Source organism: Nansenia antarctica (assembly GCF_963989245.1).
Source record: "Nansenia antarctica genome assembly, chromosome: 9".
Lineage (NCBI taxonomy): Eukaryota > Metazoa > Chordata > Actinopteri > Argentiniformes > Microstomatidae > Nansenia > Nansenia antarctica.
The window spans coordinates 30,999,496-31,021,728 of record NC_137679.1 but is presented as its reverse complement, the minus strand read 5'-3'; the positions used below and the strand labels follow the sequence as shown (position 1 = coordinate 31,021,728).

Below are 22,233 nucleotides of genomic sequence, written 5' to 3'. Positions count from 1 at the left end.
ATGACAGCAGGTAGCAGTAAAATAAGGTGCTTGTGTACATGGGACGTGATTAATGATAGTGAGTGGTGTCTGTGAGGAGCTGTGTGTGTGTGTGTGTGTGTGTGTGTGTGTGTGTGTGTGTGTGTGTGTGTGTGTGGTTGTGAGTGCCGTAATGAGTGTGCATAATGTGTCTAAATGTTTGCTTGTCGATGTGGTTTGCGTACGCACCGCTGCCTTGATTCATAGGTCTGCTTACAGCCAGAATATGTATTTACAATACAAATGACACGAATAATGCATAAGATACACAATATCTGTAGGGATGAGATGAAGTCAGATTCAACAATATTTACAGATGGAGCACGCTGTGTTGTGTACGACATTATGTGCATCACAATGAGCCTGTCCTCCGATTTCCACCTCCACCAGCCTCCCCTGGTTAAACGAACGAAACCCAGAGGACAGAAACTACAGGAGGGCCACTTCTAGAACGTTCCACAGCGGAACACTCCTGCTGTGCTGCTGATGTCCGCCCCCCCCTCGGCCCAGCATGCCCTGGGCTGGGAGAGAGTCAGTAACCGTGGCGACTGAGTCCTGTCTCCGTGGCTACAGTAACAGTAGCCTTGGCTTCAGTCTCTCTGACTGCAAACACTGTTTTCTCCCTTACAGACACCACAGGGGCGGGATAATACAAATTACTTACTGTCACTATAGTCTGTGTGTGTGTGTGTGTGTGTGTAGGAGTTTGTTTGTGTGTGTGTGTGTGTGTGTGTGTGTGTGTGTGCATGTATACATGTGTTTGTGTGTGTGTAGGAGTTTGTCTCTGTGTGTGTGTGTGTGTGTGTGTGTGTGTGTGTAGGAGTTTGTCTGTGTGTGTGTGTGTGTGTGTGTGTGTGTGTGTGCATGTATACATGTGTTTGTGTGTGTGTAGGAGTTTGTCTCTGTGTGTGTGTGTGTGCGTGTGTAGGAGTTTGTCTGTGTGTGTGTGTGTGTGTATGTGTGTGTGTGTGTGTGTAGGAGTTTGTCTGTGTGTGTGTGTGTGTGTGTGTGTGTGTGTGTGTGTGTGTGTGTACAGCATGTGGGACTACAGAGGGAAGTGCTGCTGTGGTGAATGTTGGATTAAAGCTGTGGACAAACGCTGACAGAGACAGGCAGGCCTGTCAGGCTCCTCTCTCAGAGCCACGTCCAGCTCTCCCTCCTCCGTCAGGGGCCAGGAGGGAGGGGAGGCAGGGAGATCTGTGGGACCAGGAGGGAGGGGAGGCGGGGGGATCTGTGGGGCCAGGAGGGAGGGTGGCAGGGGATCTGTGGGACCAGGAGAGAGGGGAGGCGGGGGATCTGTGGGACCAGGGGGTGAGCTACAGGGAGGACAATCAGAGAGGCATTGGTGAAAACATCCCCATGACAGGACAAGTTAACACTTTATTTCTAGGCGTTCACATACCGCATTAACTAAGCACTCATACATTTTCATTACATTTTATCCATTTCGCAGATGCTTTTATCCAAAGCGACTTACAATTAGAGATTACAGGGACAGTCTACCACTGATGGTGGTGGTGTTTCCCAGGTGGGATTTGAACTCATGACCTTCTGATCACCAGTCCAACTCACTATCCACTAGGCATTAAGCAATTAGTCCACAGACTAGCAAATAGCAGGTCATGCTGAGGAGAGGAGAGGGCCAGTGTGATAATTCTCATCTCATATTCATAACACTCAATAAGGGCAAAAAGCCATTGGACCTTATTAACTATTACATCTACATTTTAATTTTTGGTATTTAGCAGATGCCTTTATACAAAGCGACTTACAAGAACTACATTTGTCTAAGTATGTGAATCATCTATCAATCATCATAAGAAATAGTAGCCTAATCTGTTCCAAATTATTTATAGTAGAGAATCTGTACAGGGGGTAGTGGGGATCAGGAGGTCTTTAGGAGGGATAGTTAAATATGAATGACAATTTTATGCTGTTTCTCAGGAGGGAAATTGATCTTTGAGTTTTAATTTCTTGGCTGCACAGGGCATCATCTGAACCAAGTTCCCAGAGCCTCCCTGTCAATCAAGTCCATCTGTGTCGCCCAATGTGCCTTTTCACACTCCTGCAAGTCTGAACAGCATGGAGCTATCTAATGGAAAACTAACTGACAACTTACATTCACCCTCTCACTCAATGCAAACCCCCTCACACACACGCACACTCAAACGCACGCACACGCAAACGCACACACAAACGCACACACAAACACACACACAGCAGTCTCCCTCTGAACACTAACAGCTATGTAGAACTCTTGAGCAGGTGTTATCACAGCCCTCCCTCCCTCTCGGCTTCCTCTCAGCTTCCTCTCACCCATTGCCAAACTCAATTTCCTCCTTCCTCTCTCTTTTACACTCTCTCCCTTCTCCCTCTTCTCTTCTCTCCCCCTCTCCCTCTCTCCCTCTCTCGCCCCTACCCCCCTTTTCTCTCCATCCATCTATTTATCCCTTTCCCTCTATCGCTCTCCTCTCTCTTTCAAACACACTCCCTCCCTGCTCCCCCCCCCTCCCTCTTCCTCTTGGTCATGGGCCTGCCAGCAGGAATAGTCTCCCCTGCCTTCACACCTCACACAGGTCGGTCAGGCAGTATTCTGCCTCAAGCGACATCTGACTAGCCTGTTGGATTTAGACAAGACAATCTGGCCAGCCAGGAGCATTGGCGGGGAGAGAGAGAAAGAGAGAGAGAGAGAGAGAGAGAGAGAGAGAGAGAGAGAGAGAGAGAGAGAGAGAGAGAGAGAGAGAGAGAAAGGAAAACATCTCAATTATTAAACACCGATAATAAGCGCGTACCACTGACTGTATACGTCTACATTTCCTCTTTCTCATCGAAGGATCTTTCCTATCTCATCTTTCCTCTTTATCATTTCCGCCTTAACCCTCCCTCCCCCCCAAAAATCCCCATCCAATTATTTTAATCCTCGTGCTTTTGAACAGAGCAGAGAGACAGAAGGTGTTCTGGTGTTCTCTAACACTTCGCCCTGGGTCATTTCACACATTCCACCTCCACAGGTGAGAACCTGTTACAGGCGATAAACTTGACCGTGTTCCATTAATTGTGCCCCAAAGTCACAGCTTCTCTCCCGTCCTCACCATGTTTGTGTGTGTGTGTGTGTGTGTGTGCGCGCGCGCATTCAATAATATATGACAGAACAGCTAACAAGTGTAAATAGCCTCATAATCGACACTCCCCCATTTCTATCAGGGGTGGCTGGTGGAGGTAGAAATCGGAAGATGGGCTCATTGTAATGCAGTAGAAGCGACAGCAATACACAGTAGGCAGTGGTTTTCAACCCTCTCCTCGGGGACCACCAGCCGTTCCACATATTTGATCTGTTGCACCACCAGCACACCTGAACCAACTAATCAAGTGCAAAGCAATTATGGTTTGTACTTGATTAGTTGAATCAGGTGTGCTGGTGGTGGAACAGATCTAATATGTGGAACGGCTGGTGGTCCCAGAGGAGAGGGTTGAAAACCACTGCAGTAGTAGATCTTCTGAGGAGGATGAATCATGTTGTCCTACACACACACACACACACACACACACACACACACACACACACACACACACACACACACACACACACACACAGTCCTGTGTCCTCAACAGAGAGGGGTTCATACTGGACAGGCTTGAACCCCACCATTTTGTTATGACCTGTCGAGCACAGACAAAATTGAATTTTCAGGTACCTAACACACACAACACACACACACACACACACACACACACACACACACACACACACACACACACATACATACACACACACACACACACACACACACAAAACACAGTCATAAACAGCCATAAACACAGCCATAACAAACACATCATAAACACTGAAGGAAAGGAAGAGGGGAGGAATGAGGACAATACACAATGATACACACACTGTTAACAGGACAGCCTGCCTTGTAACTCATACACTGTTAACACGACAGCCTGCCTTGTGATACACACACTGCTAACACGACAGCCTTGTAACACACACTGCTAACTAACACGACAGCCTGCCTTGTAACACACGCACTGCTACAACACAATTAAACCAGTGGTAGGAATACAACTATGAGAGACAGATTGCACTCGGCTCTGTCAATCTGAATCTCTGTCAGAGTAGACACAGAATTCAAATCAGCAGTGATGTGTCTCTCTCTCTCTCTCTCTTTCTCTCTCTCTCTCTCTTTCTCTCTCTCTCTCTTTCTCTGGCATAGACACAGAATTCAAGCCAGCAGCGAAGGCAGTAGGCAGTTGTCATCTTACTTCATTTCAGCCTGGTTCTGCCCTGCAACCTAATATAGCCCCATAGTAACGCATGCTGCAGATCCTATTGTAGTACAGTAACACAACGCTACTGTTCTCACTCTTACTACCGTCTCAGCTGTTTCTCTCAAAAGCCTCTTAGTGTAGATAAAACTGGAAAGACATGACATTATCTGCAGTTCATTTCAGTTGCAGTTTATTCAATTAGAGAACTGAGATTAGGGATTGTTTATTGAACCTCTGGCGCCCTGTAGACACAATTAAAGTTGAGGAACAAAGCCAGGTTGTTGATCAAAACAGGTCCTCCAAACAGAACAGTGAATGGCCTCCACAGAGTCATTAGTCCTGCACTTGACAGAAACAAAACAACCGTTTTAATCTAGATACAAATTACCCATTTAATCTAGATACAAATTACCCATTTAATCTAGATACAAATCCATTACTGTGGAAGACTCATGTGGGTGAAATGTTGTTTTGATATGAATGCATCCATCTTATACAGTACCAGTTAAATCTTTGACTGGTACTGTATACACTCACCGAACACTTTATTAGGAACACCTGTAGACCTTCTCATTCATTCAGGTGGTGTAATGGTGTGGGGAATGTGTTCTTGGTCTGTTAATACCAATCAATCATTGCTTCAATGCCGCAGCAGAGGAATGTTTCCAACATCTTGTTGAATCAATGCCACGAAGAATTGAGGCTGTTTTGAGAGCAAAGGGAGGCCCTACCCAGTATTAGTATAGTGTTCCAAATAAAGTGTCTGGTGAGTGTATGTGCCCATAGATCAATAGGAGAGCTTGTTCTCTACCCACACCTTTCATACTTCACACCAAGACACACATGTCAAAATCATTCATCAAAGGTTAACAGGCTGCAAAAACGGGCCCATGATAGGAATCTTTCTGACCTTTTAGTTGATGCGCATATGCAGCAGATGAGAAACAGAACAAGAGAGAGGGAGGGAGAGAGAGAGAGAGAAAGAGCCCTGCGTATCAACAGCATACAACAACAACAGCGGCTCCCTACTGTGTTTTTAACATCGTGAACAGAATACTGGAGTCAACAAAGGCCTTGACATTGCTCTGTGGTGAAGTCTGTCTGTCTGTCTGTCTGTCTGTCTGTCTGTGGTCTAAGTCTATTTGATGTCTGATTGACCAGGGTGCACTCCAGTTCAGTCTGCACCACTCTGCCTAGTACAGTATAAATAGTATCATGCACAGATCAATGCTGCGGGCGATGAATCTAAATTAGATAGAGGAGAGTGGCATGGGAAAGAAGAAGCTGATTCAAGGGTGTTTCTAAGCCAAGCAGAACACAGGGCAGATATCAAAGCAGAACACAGGGCATATATCGGTAAGCCTGGTTAATGAATGATGCTGAAGGCTGGAATCAATGTAGGGATGTGGTGTACATGAATGATCTTGGATGTTTTTCTCCCCATCCACTTCCCATGTTAAACATCCTCTCTCTCCCACCCCCCCCCCCCCGCCCCCCACCCCTCCGCCCCTCCCCACAGAGCATGAGGCAAAGATGAGCTGCCCTCAGCCTGAACCGGAGAAGGAGGAGAGGCCCCCTTCGACAGATGAGCTGGAGTGCAAGATCTGCTACCAGCGCTACAATGCCCACAACCGTAAGCCCAAGATCCTGGACTGCCTGCACCGGGTGTGCGCCCGCTGTCTCAACAAAATCCTGGACATGGGCGACGGCTCGGGCTGCATCTCCTGCCCCTTCTGCCGCCACGAGACGGAGGGTCACCGAGTACGAGGTGTCGGGCCTGCCGGACGACTCCAACATCATGTCCCGCCTGGCCACCCGGGACAAGTCCTGGAGCTCCGACAACAGCAAGGAGGTGTCCTGACGCCCAAGAGCCTGTCCTCCTCCAGCCCCTCGCACGACTCCTCCAACTGCCTGTCATCACCATCATGGAGGTGCAGCGGGACACGGGGTCGGGGTCGGGGTCGCAGCGCTCGCCGAGCCGCAACGGCAGCTCCGACTACTACGCCGAGCAGAGCTGGACTCGGTGTCGGTGACGTCCAACGGCCCTGCCGACCAGGACGCCCTGTCCAAGTTCTGCAACCACGTGCCCCGCATCCTGGTGTGGCTGCTGGGCTTCTTCTACTTCGGCTCGCTGCCGCTGGGCATCTACCTGCTGGTCATCCAGCGGGTCACCCTGGGGATAGTGTGCGTGAGCCTGGTGCCCTCCAGCCTGACTGTGTGCCTGGTGTACGGCTTCTGCCAGTGCCTCTGCCAGGGCATGTGTGACTGCTCCACCCGGGCCTGAGTGACTGGTGTTGGGGTGGGTGGGTGGTAGTGGGATTGGGGGTGGTGGAGGTGTTGGGAGTGGTGGTGGTTGGGTTGGTTGGGTTGGTGGTGGTGGTGTTGGTGGAGGGGTTGCGGGTGGGAGGTTGGGGGGGAGGTGGAGGGGGACCTAAGAGGCATACAGGCCTTGAAGACCTGTGGGAAAGACTGGGACAATGTTGTCCTTTAGAACATTTCCTCAATGACTCGGAGGGGGAATAACCTCAGCTACAAAGGAGGTCTCGAGCTGCCTTTGAAGCTCTCTCTGTCTCTTTTCCCCCTCGCTTGTTTTGGGGATGAAACAAGCTTAATATCAGTTCTCTCTCACCTAAGACTGTGCCGTAGACCAGGATTTAAAAACACTGAGCACTCTTAAAGAGTAACCTAGCCTGGTAACATGCACTTTGGTATGTACAGTAGTCATTGTTTTGTGTTTCTGTGCGTGAGCAGGGGGGAGAGGTCAACAGGACCTCCTCTAGTGTGCCAGTAATCCCCTGGGTCTTGTGATGTGTTGTGTTCTGTTCTGTCCAAATCTAGGCTCTCTCTCTCCTTCGTCCTCTGCTTCTCGTACTCTCTCTCTCTGCACCTCTCTGTCCACTCCTCTCTCTCTCACTCTGTTTCTCCTCCTCCTCCTTCCTCTCTCTCTCTCATCTCTCCTTTTTTTCTCTTCTTCTTCCCAATCTCTCTCTCCCTTCCTCCCTATCTCCTTCCCTCCGTCGTTCCCACTATTACTGTGAGTCTCACTGATAATGTTCACAGCTCTGAGGACCCCGGCTCTTGGCTTCGTGCCACATGACTAACTAACTACGGAAAGGACTGCACACGGGATGAACCATTTAAATAAATGGGGAATTACTATTCTATTGTCGCTTGTTTCATTTCAATCAAAGACCTCCACTAACAGCAGTTGGTTCAATTAATCAGGAATAACACTAACAAAGGAACCGTGGGGCGAAGAGAGAGCCTTTCCCGGTCCTCTCTCTCTCTCTCTCTCTCTCTCTCTCTCTCTCTCTCTCTCTCTCTCTCTCTCTCTCTCTCTCTCTCTCTCTCTCTCTCTCTCTCTCTCTCTCTCTCTCTCTCTCTCTCTCTCTCTCTCTCTCTCTCTCTCTCTCTCTCTCTCTCTCTCTCTCTCTCTCTCTCTCTCTCTCTCTCTCTCTCTCTCTCTCTCTCTCTCTCTCACTCTCACTCTCACTCTCACTCTCACTCTCACTCTCACTCTCACTCTCTCACCCTAACCAGTCCAGGCCCTGCACCCTGGGGCTCCCCCCCACAGCACTTCACCCGATCATCTTCACTGATTGCATTTCATACATAGATATACATAATTAATGACGCCTTCATTATCATAATATCACATCCAAGCCGGAGTTACTGAAAACTGAAAAATGGATTAAACATCAGAGAGGTCCCTATATTTTCATGGTGGCTTAATTAGTGTTCAGCGGGTGACTTTTTGACTCCTTGCAGGAGACTGTATGAATTGCTGGCTTCCCGCTGGGAGAGGGCACGCAGCGCAAAATGATGAGCTGACATTTTGGATAGGAATCAATCATACATCAAAAGGCTTTTTTGTACCTGAGCGAGCTGAGTGGCAGCTTGTATTATGGGCTCGCTCAGAAGCTGTTGTCCTCCATTTGAAACATGCCGAATGAGGTTTGATTCATCATCTTGAGAGTTGGCACAACAATGTTTTCACTGTTCATTGTAACTCAACACAAAACGAGAAAGAAACACACTCGGTTCCTTCAAAGTCTTTTGATTCCTTGAAAGGCTTTTGCTGGGCTTGGATTCGCACATACAGTAGACCGTAAGACCAAATTAGTCACAAAAGGAGCCATCTTCTCTTCAGAACAAAATGCAAGGGAACAGAGTTTGGCTGCAACCACTGATAATACTCAACTGGCTTTCAACTGAAAACTGTAGGCATACTGTAATTCTGTACTTTGGTTACACTTTATCTAACTCTATGTGTTTGTTACAAGGGCCACAGTTAATACGGTCAGCAGGTAACAGCAGTTGATGATCTACCAGATGCAGCACAGTCCAGTATGTGATTTACATAAATAGATGTACACTGAGTAACAGGAGAGGTTGGTGGAGGTAGAAATTGGAGGATGGGCTCATTGTTATGCATGGAACGGAATGAGAGACAGTATCAAACACGATACCATGCCTCATTCCGTTCCATGCATTATACTGATGCTGACTCAGATTTTCTACCTGCACAAGCCTCCCTTGGCACTCGTCATATAAGGGGCTGGGGCATGGCACTAAGGTCCTAATCATGTGCCCATAACACATTCACATCGCTCCCACATATCAGTCATTACGATGTGTCTCCACCAGGGCCTGTCTGCCCAGCGAGGCGACCGGTGACTGAGCCGTCCTGTGGGTGGGTAGTACTGCAGTGTGTTTTGAGCATCTCCTTCCATTTGGGTCGGCTCTGTCCTAACCGCTCAGCCTCGGGCCTTGTGGGGACCAGTGGTGGGGTTGACACCGCGGTTGACTCATGTACCGTATCCGTATAACAAGTTAAGATCTTTACATTGTCTACACTTTTGGCATTTAACAAACACCTTTATCCAAAGCGACTTACAACAAATACATTTGTCAGTGAATCAAGTCAAGTAAGTGAATCATCTACTCGTCAGTCACCATAAGAAATAGTAATCTATGCCAAAACCAGGGGCCATTGGCAGCTACAATGCTAGAAAAGGAATCATCTTTTTTTTATATACTGTATATTTTGAAATTATTCTTATAGATCATCTGTGTAGTAGGGGAGGCTGGTGGAGGTAGAAATCGGAGGATAGACTCATTGTAACGCATGGAATGGAATTACAAACACGTGTTTAATGCCATTCCTCATTCCGTGCCATGCATTAGAATGAGGCCATCCTCCGATTTCTACCTCCACCAGACTCTACCTCCACCAGCCTCTACCACCACCAGACTACCTCCACCAGCCTCTACCTCCACCAGCCTCTACCTCCACCAGACTCTACCTCCACCAGACTCTACCTCCACCAGCCTCTACCTCCACCAGCCTCTACCTCCACCAGCCTCTACCTCCACCAGACTCTACCTCCACCAGACTACCTCCACCAGACTACCTCCACCAGACTCTACCTCCACCAGCCTCTACCTCCACCAGACTCTACCTCCACCAGACTCTACCTCCACCAGCCTCTACCTCCACCAGCCTCTACCTCCACCAGCCTGAAGTGAAGCAGCACTGTTATTACTGTCCAACGGTGTATTCACATGCAGCCACGTAAATCTCTAGTCAGAAAAAGTATTACGTTAATGTATTACGGAAATGTATGTTTTGATGCAGGGTATAATCATCATATTTCTCTCTGAATAAAGAAAATATCAGCACACCTGATACTGTCGCTACAGTAGTAAACATACACAATAATACTATATGAAACTGAAAAACTCAATGCAACAGTGCTTACGAGTCAGTGATTATTAAACGCAGTGACTTTTGCAAGCAGTGTTGTATGAATGAAATATCTCTAAAACATAAAACAGATTTGGGGGGAAAAAAAGCACACAAACCATTTCAGTCCAATCATGCAATTATGGAAAAAAAACTCTTCCAAAACGATGTTTATATATACCGTACACAATCAAATATTCAACATCTTTTTCTGGCATTTCAAGAAAATGTACGGCATGAATTTTAATAAGCCATGAATAATTTAGCTGCAATCTCCCCCCCCCTCTTCTTTCTCCCCTAGTGAACACATCCTCTTTACCCCCATCAGTAGTGCTTGATTTTCCTCCCTCCCCAACCTTTTCATTCATTTTCATATTAAGATTTAGTTAAAATAGCAGAAAGCTGAAGCTGGGAAGCGCCAATATCTCTGATCCTCCCACACAAAGACACAAAGACAGACAGATAGACAGACAGACAGACAGACACACAGAAGGAGACGGCTCTGACTGGAGGAGACAGTTTCAATGAGTGTGTTGTTGCTGCCCATCTCCGCTGGTCGGATGGCAGTGCGTGTCTCTACTGCTCCTGGGTTCTTAATTAGGATCGCCAGGGGCCGTCAGTCAAAGTGGATCTTTTGGGGAATGCTAAATGGAAAGTTCACTAGGGGTTGGGCTGTGTGTGTGTGTGTGTGTGTGTGTGTGTGTGTGTGTGTTTTAGGTATTAGGGCTATAGGAAGTATGGAGCTGTTGATCCTGACATGAGGACATGCTGCTTACCATGTTGAGATTGTTTTACACCGCTGCCTATCTTGATCTTTGAGTGTACTGTGTGTGTGTGTGTGTGTGTGTGTGTGTGTTTGTGCGCGTCATTACATTTCCATCATTCAAAATTAATCTATTAGTAGGTCTACTGAAGTTAAAGGAATCATGCATAGGCTATGTGTTTCTAGTAACTGTCACATTGCGCTAGTTGACACACTAGATAACAGATATAACTGTGTAACTAGATAACTTTAGAATATCATTTTATAAACTTTATATATTATATAAACATTATAACAGTCTAAATAAGGAAAGGTCAGATACCAGTAACAGACCTGGGAACGTTTTCAACAGTCTAATGAGAAACCGGGGCATGCCCAATGAGTCAGAATTTGGTGTAAACAACATGAAGGCATGGATCCATCCTGCCTTATATCAACGGTTCAGGTTGGTGGTGGTGGTGTAATGGTGTGGGGGATATTTTCTTGGCACACACACTGGGCCCCTTAGTACCAATTGAGCATTGTTTAACAGCTGTGCTTACTTAGCCTAGTATTACTGTCATCCCAAATCATGGATGTGTAGCCGACAGATTTGTACCAACTGCGTGATGCTATAACGTCAATATGGATCAATATGGATCAATATGGATCAATATATCAATATGTTTCCAGCACCTTGTTGAATCTATGCCACGAGGAATTAAGGAAGTTCTGAAGGGGAAACGGGGTCCAACCCAGTACTAGCAAGGTGTATCTAATGAAGTGCTCGGTGAGTCTGTAAACGTTAAGAATAACAGTCTAAATAAGAAAAGGTCAGATACCCGTAACAGACCTGGGAATGTTTTCAACAGTCTAATGAGAAACCGAGGCATGCCCAAAGTGATGAAGGTATGATCAGATGGGGTGAAAATAAATCCCATCTATATTCTAATATCCCTCAACTCCACACCCCTCCTCTGACAGACAAACATCCTCTGCCTCCCAATACATTCCTCATCGTCTCATTCCTAACCCATGCATGACGGCCAACTCTGTTAAAGGTCACGCAATCAATCTCATGCAATCTGTCGCGCTCAGGAGCACACGGCCACGTCGTCGCACAGTGTTTCCAACCTGCTGAAAGCCCCGTCCCTCCCGGACAAACGCCGGGGAGGAGGTCATACTGTATACAAATCCCAAACTCCCCGGGGAGTTTCTGAGAAACATCAGCTTAATGAGTTCAGAACAAGTCTTAAAACAGTCTAAACGCTTTGTTTTCCCTAACACTGCAGAAACTGAGCTGAGGATGAACGGTATCGGTAGAATTCAGGCTCCTAATGAACCTGTCAATCAGGCTGCGTCTGTGCTGTCGTGTCTAACGTGGGACCCGAGGTTTGGGAAGGCGGAAGGCATTGTTTCCTCCGGTCTGTCAGATGAGCCGCGGTAGACTAGATGACGGTGAAACAAGCACATCTCCCTCTCCTCTCCCCTGCCCTTGCCTGTTGCTATAGAGACACTCTAATGGAACTGTCAGAACATGTAAACTTCCAATCCACTAGTTTCTTTAGTGAAACGGCATGGAGACTTTGGTTCCGCCTCCCAGCCACCTGAGACACCGGTAGATCAGAGATACACAGAGACACACAGACACAGACACACACATACAGAGACAGACACATACAGAGAGAGACACACACACACACACACACACGCACACGCACACGCACACACGCACACACGCCATGCCAACAGGTTTGCTAAGAATGAGAGAACACAATGCTAGAGTAGAAGTCTTGGCATGAAAAGGGAATCATGATTATCCATCCAGAAGCATTATGTATCTCTGTGGTGAATTGAATGGCTGCCAGCATAGGTGATTAAGTGTGGCTGAATAGGATGCTTTCAGCATGAGGTCTACTGCACCATTGACCTACCTACAGGACAGTCTACACCAGCTGCAGTGACTCGGGCCAGGGGAAGGGAGGAGGATATTGGCAGGGACTGTGAATAATTGAGTGTGTGTGTGTGAGTTTGGGTTTGACTGTGTGTATGTGTGTGATAGGGGGGTTGAGGTGAGGCCAGCCCAAGTCCAGCAGGGCATCACTAACGTACTCAGTGCTTCTGCTCCAATGAGCTGTTAAAGTGCCACTACACACGGACAGACGCGCGCGCACGCACGCACGCACGCACGCACACACACACACACACACACACAGACAGACAGACACACAGGTTCCAACTGACAGCAGGGGCGGGGGGGGTAGGACCTCTGCAGGAGGCTTTATCAGCTCTGTCCTCTCCTCTACACAGAGGCTCTGGGATACACCCTCAAATAACAATACACAACACCCCCCCCCCCCCCAATACACCCTCAAATAACAATACACAACCCCCCCCCCCCCCCAAATACACCCTCAAATAACAATACACAACACCCCCCCCCCCCCCAATACACCCTCAAATAACAATACACAACCCCCCCCCCCCCAAATACAAACGCAAATAACAATACACAACCCCCCATCAAGGTTAATACAATAATCCCTCACCTTTGAGACTTCCTGCTCTCAGCGTGGAAAGCATAACAACCACTGTACATCATCACCCGGTTTCTGATCACCATTCTCAAAGGGAATGTAGTGTAATGGGTTCGTACTTTAAATCATTGTACTACATTTTAGCAATAATTGACATTAGACGCTTTTATCCAAAGCAATTTAGAATTAAAGATGACAGGGACAGTCTCCTTGGAGTAATTTAGGGCAAAGTGCCTTACTCAAGGGCACAATAGTGGTGGTGTTCCCAGGTGGGATTTGAACTCATTACCTTCTGATCACCAGTCCAACTCACTATCCACACTATCCCACTACATCTGGGATCTACTGGGATCATCTACTACTACTATCTATCCGTATCCTCATTCTACACTGTGGTGGCTGTGGCTCAGGAGGTAGTCTAATGATCACAAGGTCGGCGGTTCGATCCCCGGCTGGCCACATGTCGAGGTGTCCTTGGGCAAGACACTGAACCCCAAATTGCTCCCAATGAGCGGGTCGCCATTGGTATGTGAATGTGTGTGTGCATGGGTGAATGAGAGACCATTGTAAAGCACTTTGGAATAAGGTGCTATAAGTCAGTCCATTTATTTTGACCATTTACACTGAAGCAGAAGAAGACTGAGACCATCAACAGTTCATAGACAGAGGTCTGATCTAACTATGTTGCCAGGCCTGATTACAGTATTGATTATAAATGGCTGAGCAATTAATTAATTACATTAATTTAATTAATTAACATACAACTTGCAAGAGAAACTTGATGGAGCCTGACAAGTTCTGCATAGAGATGAACATGAATACAAGGAAACTCACACACACAAATTATTTATTTACTTATTTTACACTGTAGAATAGTCACATCTGGTTTATTTAATTAGACATCATGAGACCCACAGTGGGAGCAGGAAGGAAGAGAAAAGAGAGAGAGAGAGAGAGAGAGAGAGAACAGAGGTGGAAAAGGAGGAGAAGAGGGAAGGATGTGGGGGAGGAGAGGTGGGAAGAGAGAGAGAAAGATAATGGAGATTAAGGAAGAGGAGGTAGAGAATCCTTCCTTCTTCTATCATTATCAATGGCCCCTGGTCTGAGCACAGATTACTCTTTCTTATGATGACTGATGTATAGATGATTCACTTACTTTAGACAAATGTACTTGTATGTTGTAAGTCACTTCAAGTCTGCTAAATGCCCAGATGAGAAGAACACGAGGAGAGGGAAGAGGAGTTAAAGAGGAAGAGAGAAAGAAGAGAGTACAGACTGCTCTTCAGGCCCCATTGCAGCAGCCAGGCAGCAGCATTCATAATGCCTTAAGAATACCAATGAGAGCATGCAGAGTGCAGGCAGATTGAGATATTTCAGTTCTTAAAATAAACACTGATCCCAGGGAGGGAGGGAGGGAGGGAGGGGGAGAGAGAGAGAGAATAAGGAAATATGTTCAAGCTGCAATCATGACCTCTCTGACCACTCCAAACAGAAAAAAAAGAGAGAGAATTGGAGCAGGGAGTAGGGGACTACCGTTTATTTACTGTACGTGATTCTGAAATCCACTCAGTGTGGTGGGAGCTCGTTGAGAACAGGGAGGGGGGCTCTGAGCCTAGCAGGAAATGTATTCCATATCCCCGGTCTCTAAAGCACAATTTGTACGCTACACAGGCAATGCCGTGACTCATTTCAACTTACGGCATACCCTGTTGGGTGCTTAGAGACGCATACAGGATCATCAAATATACAGCACATACGAGAACATATGGAACAGTTGGAGTGTGTGTGTGGGTTTGGCGGTGTAGCGTGTTTAGTATACTGCTGCACTGTGTGTCCCCCGCATGTCACATTCTGCAACAAAGCGAGCGGAAAAAAAGCACAGACTATTTTTGCGGAGAGAGTTTGAATAGTTTGGAACACATTTAGCTCTGTACACCCAGCTTCTCTGGGATCTGGGATCAGCCAGAGGCGCTGGTTCAGAGGTAGACGCTCCGATTCTGATAAATCCTCTTTGACACATCTGACGTTCCCCCCCGCTGATCATCCCAACACTAAGGCCTTGGATTCAGTCTCCATGGCGATGAGACCAAGAGGGGAGAACAACCGGAGTGCCGTGTTTTTAGTGTGTGTGTGTGTGAGTGTATCTGTAGGAATAATGAGAGACTCATAATGAGAGACTTATGTATGGAGAAAAATTAAAAACGGAAAGATCTAGAGAGCTCCTCTCAGGATCATTTTCCTCACTAGCAAAACCTAAAGGTAGGGTTTCCCTCGGAGCACCGCTCAGGTTCACAGGGAGTCATCGCGAGGCAGAACCGTCCATCCAGAAGCTTCCTTTATTATTTATCCAGGCTTAGGCGGGAATCCTCTGGCCCCCAACACTGTCAGTTCTCACCAAAGGCCCCTCACCTCCCCTGACTGGCTGTGTGTATCTATCGAGCACTGAGCTGAGATAAGCCTCACTACGTGCTCTCCTACGTGCCTGTCTGCCAGTCTGCTTGTGTGTGGTCTTTCTGCCTGTCTGCTTGTGTGTGGTCTGTCTGTCTGTCTGTCTGTCTGCAGCCAAGAGGAGATGACAGCATTCTCACGGCTCTCCTCGTAGGAGACCAGAAGAGTTTCTGGTTTCTTGTTTTCAAGTCACCGGCCTGTTTGAAATGGAGGCCATTAGCGGTGGCAGTAGAACCCATCTGGAATATTGAAATGGGAGCAGAACCATGGCTCATTTAGGCCCTCTACTTCTGGCAAGAAAAAAGAAAGCAGAGGAGACACCATACAGTAATTCAAACACTGGATCTTGTGCCGCTGCTGCTTTGCTTTCGATGAGATAGAAGCAAGCGTACGAAAGGCGGCAGCAGCGACTATCAACACAGGGTGCCAAACAACAACGGGTGCCAAACAAGTCTATCCAAAAACAAAATGGACGCTGGCCCAACAAGCAGACACATTCAACACAATCCAAAACCCATTAACGCCTCGACATATACACATAATTATGGAGGTCTAACTCTATGCTCCGTGCAATTACTGTACAAACAGACTCATTGTTCAAAACAATAATTTCACCACAGTCCTATTGGACCATTAGCAGAAGACTGATGGCCTGGCTTGGGAGACTAATAACCTGGAGATAATAAACTGCCCTGGAGCTCCCTTCTGTTTCCTCTGTTGGGATGGGAGTGTCATGGGCATCATAGAGATGATAAATGTGTCTTTAAATACACATGTGACACATGATAATAATGGCCTGCCATTTCTGGCGATAGGGCACATATATCACACGGGCATTTCCAGTGGCAACTGAGTCACGTTGGTTCAGATGTAATATGGCACTGAATTCTCATTTGTCAGGCTCTTTAGAGCCTGTTACCACATTACGAACACATTTTAAAAGATCGTTTGTTATCACTGACTTACCGGGCTGAATGGCTGAAAGGCACGGAGCCAAGGGAACTAATAGGACTAGGGGAGGACGCAATGTACCTCTGCGGGGATAAGCATGTATCTCAACAAAGCTGAAGGGGGAGACATCCACTCTACCCCTGTTCTTAGTGGTGGCCTAGGGGATGGTGAGTTGGACTGGTGATCAGAAGGTGGAGAAAACCATGAGTTCAAATCCCACCTGGGAACACCACCACTAGTGTGCCCATGAGTAAGTCATTGAGCCCAAAGCTACTCCAGGGAGACCGTCCCTGTAATCTCTAACTGTAAGTCGCTTTGGATAAAAGCTTCTGCTAAATGGTTAAAATGTTGCCTTCCCCCAATGAGCCAAATGACTGGGATGTCCAACCCCTTAGGAATGTGTCTGTTAGGATGAGGTCTCTTTGGTTCTCCTTGCAAACAGCTCTTCATTTTAATGATATGGTTTGAAGTCAGGTATAGAAACAGAAGGTTGAGGAGCAGATACGTGTGTTTTGGCCAGAGGTCCCAGCTGGTGTTTGATTCATTTGATTCATTCTAACATGGCCATTATTGCTCTAATCAACCTCCAATCAACCTCAAACTCAAAATTATTTGTGCTTAGTGTTACTTGGAGACAGATTATTAATATTAAGATATGCTTTGCTATTAACACTACATAGCCAAATGTCCTTGCTAACCCTTGGTATTGTAACTACCAACCTATAAGCTTCAATCAATCAATCAAGCAGTCTTTTTCACGTTTCACTCCATCGGCGCCTGTGTTCCTGGAGCAGGTGTGAGCGACAGCCAAGCCCACGCCGGACAGATAGATGATGGAGACGTGGTTCTGTCCATCAGTAAGCTGGCAGGCTATGACTGAATGGTATTGTACAGGTATGCAACCTTGGGGAAGTAGTCTGGATGGGGAATCAAACCTTCAACCTCTCAGTCCAGACTCAAGCTGCCAACTCACTTTTGCTTCAGCAGTAAATCACTTCTCTGGCTCAACTGATTACAAAGTCCATCATTTTCAGCACAAAGTTGGACTATGAATGTACAGTAAGTACAACGCCTAGGCCTCGCCTATTTTTTCTGCATGCCACGCACATGGGGAGAAAGAGAGATGGAGAGAGAGAGATGTAGAGTAGGACAGATGAGAGAGAGAGAAAGAGAGTGAGTGTGAGACAGAGTGAGAGATAGAAAGAGAAATTGAGAGATAGAAAGAGAGAGAAATTGAGGGATAGAAAGAAAGAGAAATTGAGAGATAGAAAGAGAGAGCATACTGTAGGTACGACTGCGTCTGTTGGGTTATCATTACACGTCTTAGACCTCATGTTCACATTCTAATCAGGTCTGTGGTGAGAAGGGCCAGGACGACGCTGCAAGCCCACTCCAGTAATCAGTGGTAATGGCTTTGGTTGTCACCAAGGACAGTCATCATCACTGGCAAGACTTGTTCAGGTTACACACAAACCATGCACACCCACGCACCCACCCACCCACACACCCACCCACACCTAACCCTAGATTATATAAACATAATTTGCCATCCACACAGCAGACTCTCTCTCTCAGTCCCCTCCCGCTCAGTCCCCCCCCCCCCCCTCCAACACACTTATCACAGACGAAAGGGAAAACAGGTAAAAAAATAAATAAAAATATTTACTTAATATTAAGTATAACTACTAATTATGTATTAGTATTAATACACTCTAGTCCTCTCTCAAACACAACATATCATAAGGGTTCAATTATTGCTAACTGAGCATCGTTTAGTAGCATAAGTCCAATGGGACCTGTGAGTCACCGGCTTTTCACACTGCGATGGAGGGGAAAACTGCTTCAAGGTAACACTGGAGAAACCTTCCATTTTAATGAGATTCTCTTTGTGGAAATAGTTTGCAGCAGGGGAAATGGTACAGCTAGCTGGAGTTTGAGATACGGCTCTGCGTTTGATGTAACCCAAATGGTGGAAGTGTGTGTGTGTGTGTGTGTGTGTGTGTGTGTGTGTGTGTGTGTGTGTGTGTGTGTGTGTGTGTGTGTGTGTGTGTGTGTGCGTGTGCGTGCGTGTGTGAGTCATAGAAGTCTCATCTTAATCCTCTGCAATTGCACACTGCTACTTAAAAATCGAATAACTAACTGCATTTTTTTCTTCTGCAGCAGGGCTGTAACTGTTTACAGAAAATGCTGCTTTTTCTATCCTCCAGGGACTACTACCTGTCTTGCTGAAAAACACATAAATCAACCTCACCTAATCACTCCCACGTCGCATTATTCTGTCCTAAGCTGGGATACCTGATTAGCACATGGATCATGGCAGACCAGCCAATGTGAGGTGCTACTGCGTCCATTGCGACCCCACCTCAGAGAAGGTCACAACTAAATGAAATTCTGAGCTGGTTCCTCTCAGAGGACAAGACCAAGGATTTAATTACTTTGAGTTGGGGAACCTTGTAGCTGTTGGCTACAGAATGAAGACTCATTTCTTCAGGCTGTACCTTAACTGTCCCTCCTGAAACCTCTCCGTCCCCTCTAACCCCCTGTAGAGCTTCTCTACTGTTTAAATAAATAAATAAATACATTCTTCCTTCTTCTAGCCTTTTGACTGCCAATGGCCTCTGGCCCAAGCATAGATTACTTTTTCTTGTGATGTCTGATGGACAGATGTACAACAAATGTATTTGTTGTAAGTCGCTTTGGATAAAGGAGTCTGCTAAAAGCCAAAAATGTAAATGTATGAGAGTAAGTGTTCAGCTTCATTTGTTAATCAAGCAAAGAGTGAACTGAGGATAACTATCATCGCTGGATGACTACTCTGAGGTGTTTCACACCATATTTCCCAGACTGTATGTCCACCATCTTCCGCTACCCAAAAACAAAATCTTAAATTACATTTCCCAGTGCGGTGTTTCACACCACATTCCCCTGAATGCTTTCGTTTCAGAGACGTCCACCATCCTCCTGTACCCAAAAAACAACAAGAACAACACAGCCTCACAACAACAACACCACCACAGCATCACATCTTAAACTACATGTCCCAGTGCTGGGTTGAACACCATGCTGTGTTACGCTCGAACCTCAGCAGAAACTATGAGAACTCACTTGGGTTGTAATTAGGTCACATCATTGGGTCAATAAAAGTAGGCTAAGCAGCGAGCCTACCAGCCAGACACAAGCCCAGCGGTGTGGAGTAGAGGGAGGGAGAAGTCATTTGGTACGACAGTATTTCATGACATTGGCTGGTGAAAATAGGCCACTGCCACTGGTTCCCTGCAAGCAGCTGGCAGTGTTAAACCCCCATGGTAGGGCTGGCCTGGCCTTGCTACTGATCATCACCACCACCACCACCACCACCTTGCCTCAGTGCCTGGCAAGCTGTCCTCTCCGCTGGGCTGGAGCTGGAAATGCTGTGTGTGAGTGTCTGTGTGTGTGTTTATGTGTGTGTGTGTGTGTGTGTGTGTGTGTGTGTGTCTGTGTTTGTGTATGTGCATGCATGTGTGTGTGTGTGTGTGTGTGTGTGTGTGTGTGTGTGTGTGTGTGACGGTCACCGTGACAGTGCAGCCCTACATGTCCTGTCCCAGCAGTACACTGGGGAGGAGGGGGGGGGCGGAGGGGGCCCAGGGCCCGACATTTCCAGCAGCAGCCAGCTACAGTGGCCTCCTTTCACCAGCCAATGTCATGGCAGACTGTCGCACCAAACAACATGGATCTGCCTCTTCTCCACGCTCCTACAGTCAGCTGGGGTGGGCTGACAGAGACTTCACTTATCTCTCACACAGAGCTGACCAGATGCCGTGGCCTAAATCTAAAGAAAGTTAAGTTACACAGTAGTTAATAGGTTGGACAGTTGCACAAAAGAGCTTTTACACAAATAATAGTAGAGAGAGAGAGAGAAGGACACCACACCAGGGGAGGCTGGTGGAGGTAGAAATTGGAGGACGGGGCTCATTGGGCAAGGCATGGGATGGAAAGAGGGATGGTAAATGTGGAATGAGAAATGGTATCAAAACATGTGTTTCACACATTCCTCATTCCATTCCATGCATTACAATATATTAGTCAATTCTAATTTACAGCCTATAAAATTGTTGTTCTACTGCTCTTTTTGCCATTGTTTTAAAAATGATGTTGCTTTTATATTGTTATTTTATGTCCTATGCACCAACCTCACCAAGTCAATTTCCTGCATGTGCAAATAAACTTGGCAATAAAAAGAAGATTCTGATTCTAAGCCCATCGTCCAATTTCTACCTCTACAATCCAGCCTCCGCTATACCCAGATGTAACACAGTAATCTGAACTGCAGGCAACAAACCAACAGCAATTCAAATGTCATTAAGGAGACAAACGACAGATGGTTAGATCACATTAGTCTTGCTTTGTTTAGTGTCTCGGCGCACCCAAAGACAACACCATTAACAACCACAAAGCCCTCAGCTTAGTCACGCTGAGCAGTCAGTGACAGGTGTGGTGGTGGTGGTGATGTGTGGTGGTGTGTGGTGGAGGTGTGTGGTGATGGTGTGTGGTGGAGTGTGGTGGTGATGTGTGATGGTGATGTGTGGTGGTGGTGTGGTGTGTGGTGGTGGTGGTGGTGTGGTGTGTGGTGGTGGTGATGTGTGGTGGTGGTGATGTGTGGTGGTGGTGTGTGGTGGTGATGTGTGGTGGTGATGTGTGGTGGTGGTGGTGGTGTGTGGTGGTGTGTGGTGGTGGTGTGTGTTGGAGGTGTGTGGTGATGTGTGGTGGAGGTGTGGTGGTGGTGGTGGTGTGGTGTGTGGTGGTGGTGGTGGTGGTGATGTGTGGTGGTGATGTGTGGTGGTGATGTGTGGTGGTGATGTGTGATGGTGTGTGGTGGTGTGTGGTGGTGGTGTGTGTTGGAGGTGTGTGGTGATGTGTGGTGGAGGTGTGGTGTGTGGTGGTGGTGGTGGTGTGGTGTGTGGTGGTGGTGGTGGTGGTGGTGATGTGTGGTGGTGATGTGTGATGGTGATGTGTGATGGTGATGTGTGATGGTGATGTGTGGTGGTGATGTGTGATGGTGATGTGTGGTGGTGATGTGTGGTGGTGATGTGTGATGGTGATGTGTGATGGTGATGTGTGGTGGTGATGTGTGGTGGTGGTGGTGGTATGTGGTGGTGATGTGTGGTGGTATGTGGTGGTGATGTGTGGTGGTGATGTGTGGTGGTGGATGGTGGTGATGGTGGTGGTGATGATGGTGGTGTGTGGTGGGTTGTCATGGTGGAGGTGGTTGGTGGGACTGGGTGGTAGTGGTGGTGGTGGTGGTCGAGGGCTGGTGGAGGTGGTGGTGGTGGTGATGGTGAAGCAGCGAGGAAAGCAACTTTCTAACAAAAAAAACAAAAAAAACTCTGTTTCCCACAGGATTTTGTGACACTGTGGTGGGTGGACCCAGCGGAGAATGTTTTTTCGTCGAGGGAGGGAATCATCATTATGAAAATATGGTGGGATAAATTAGACTATGGCGGGCTGCCACAGTCCAGGTAATTAATGGGAAACACTGC

The 22,233-nt window shown here is 47.1% G+C and overlaps 2 protein-coding genes across 2 annotated transcripts in view; one reads left to right on the top strand and one right to left on the bottom strand.

Moving 5' to 3' along the window:
* The window catches only part of cep89 (centrosomal protein 89), a gene marked incomplete at both ends in the record, with an annotated part of 116,900 nt that overhangs the window by 53,356 nt on the left and 41,311 nt on the right, over nucleotides 1-22,233 (bottom strand). The window lies entirely within an intron of this gene.
* Nucleotides 5,827-6,577, top strand: LOC308165020 (E3 ubiquitin-protein ligase RNF182; the record flags this gene model as incomplete). Its single annotated transcript, XM_080539121.1, is given in 5 exon segments — nucleotides 5,827-6,045; nucleotides 6,047-6,143; nucleotides 6,146-6,202; nucleotides 6,205-6,303; nucleotides 6,306-6,577. Coding segments are annotated over 5 exon segments (744 nt in total).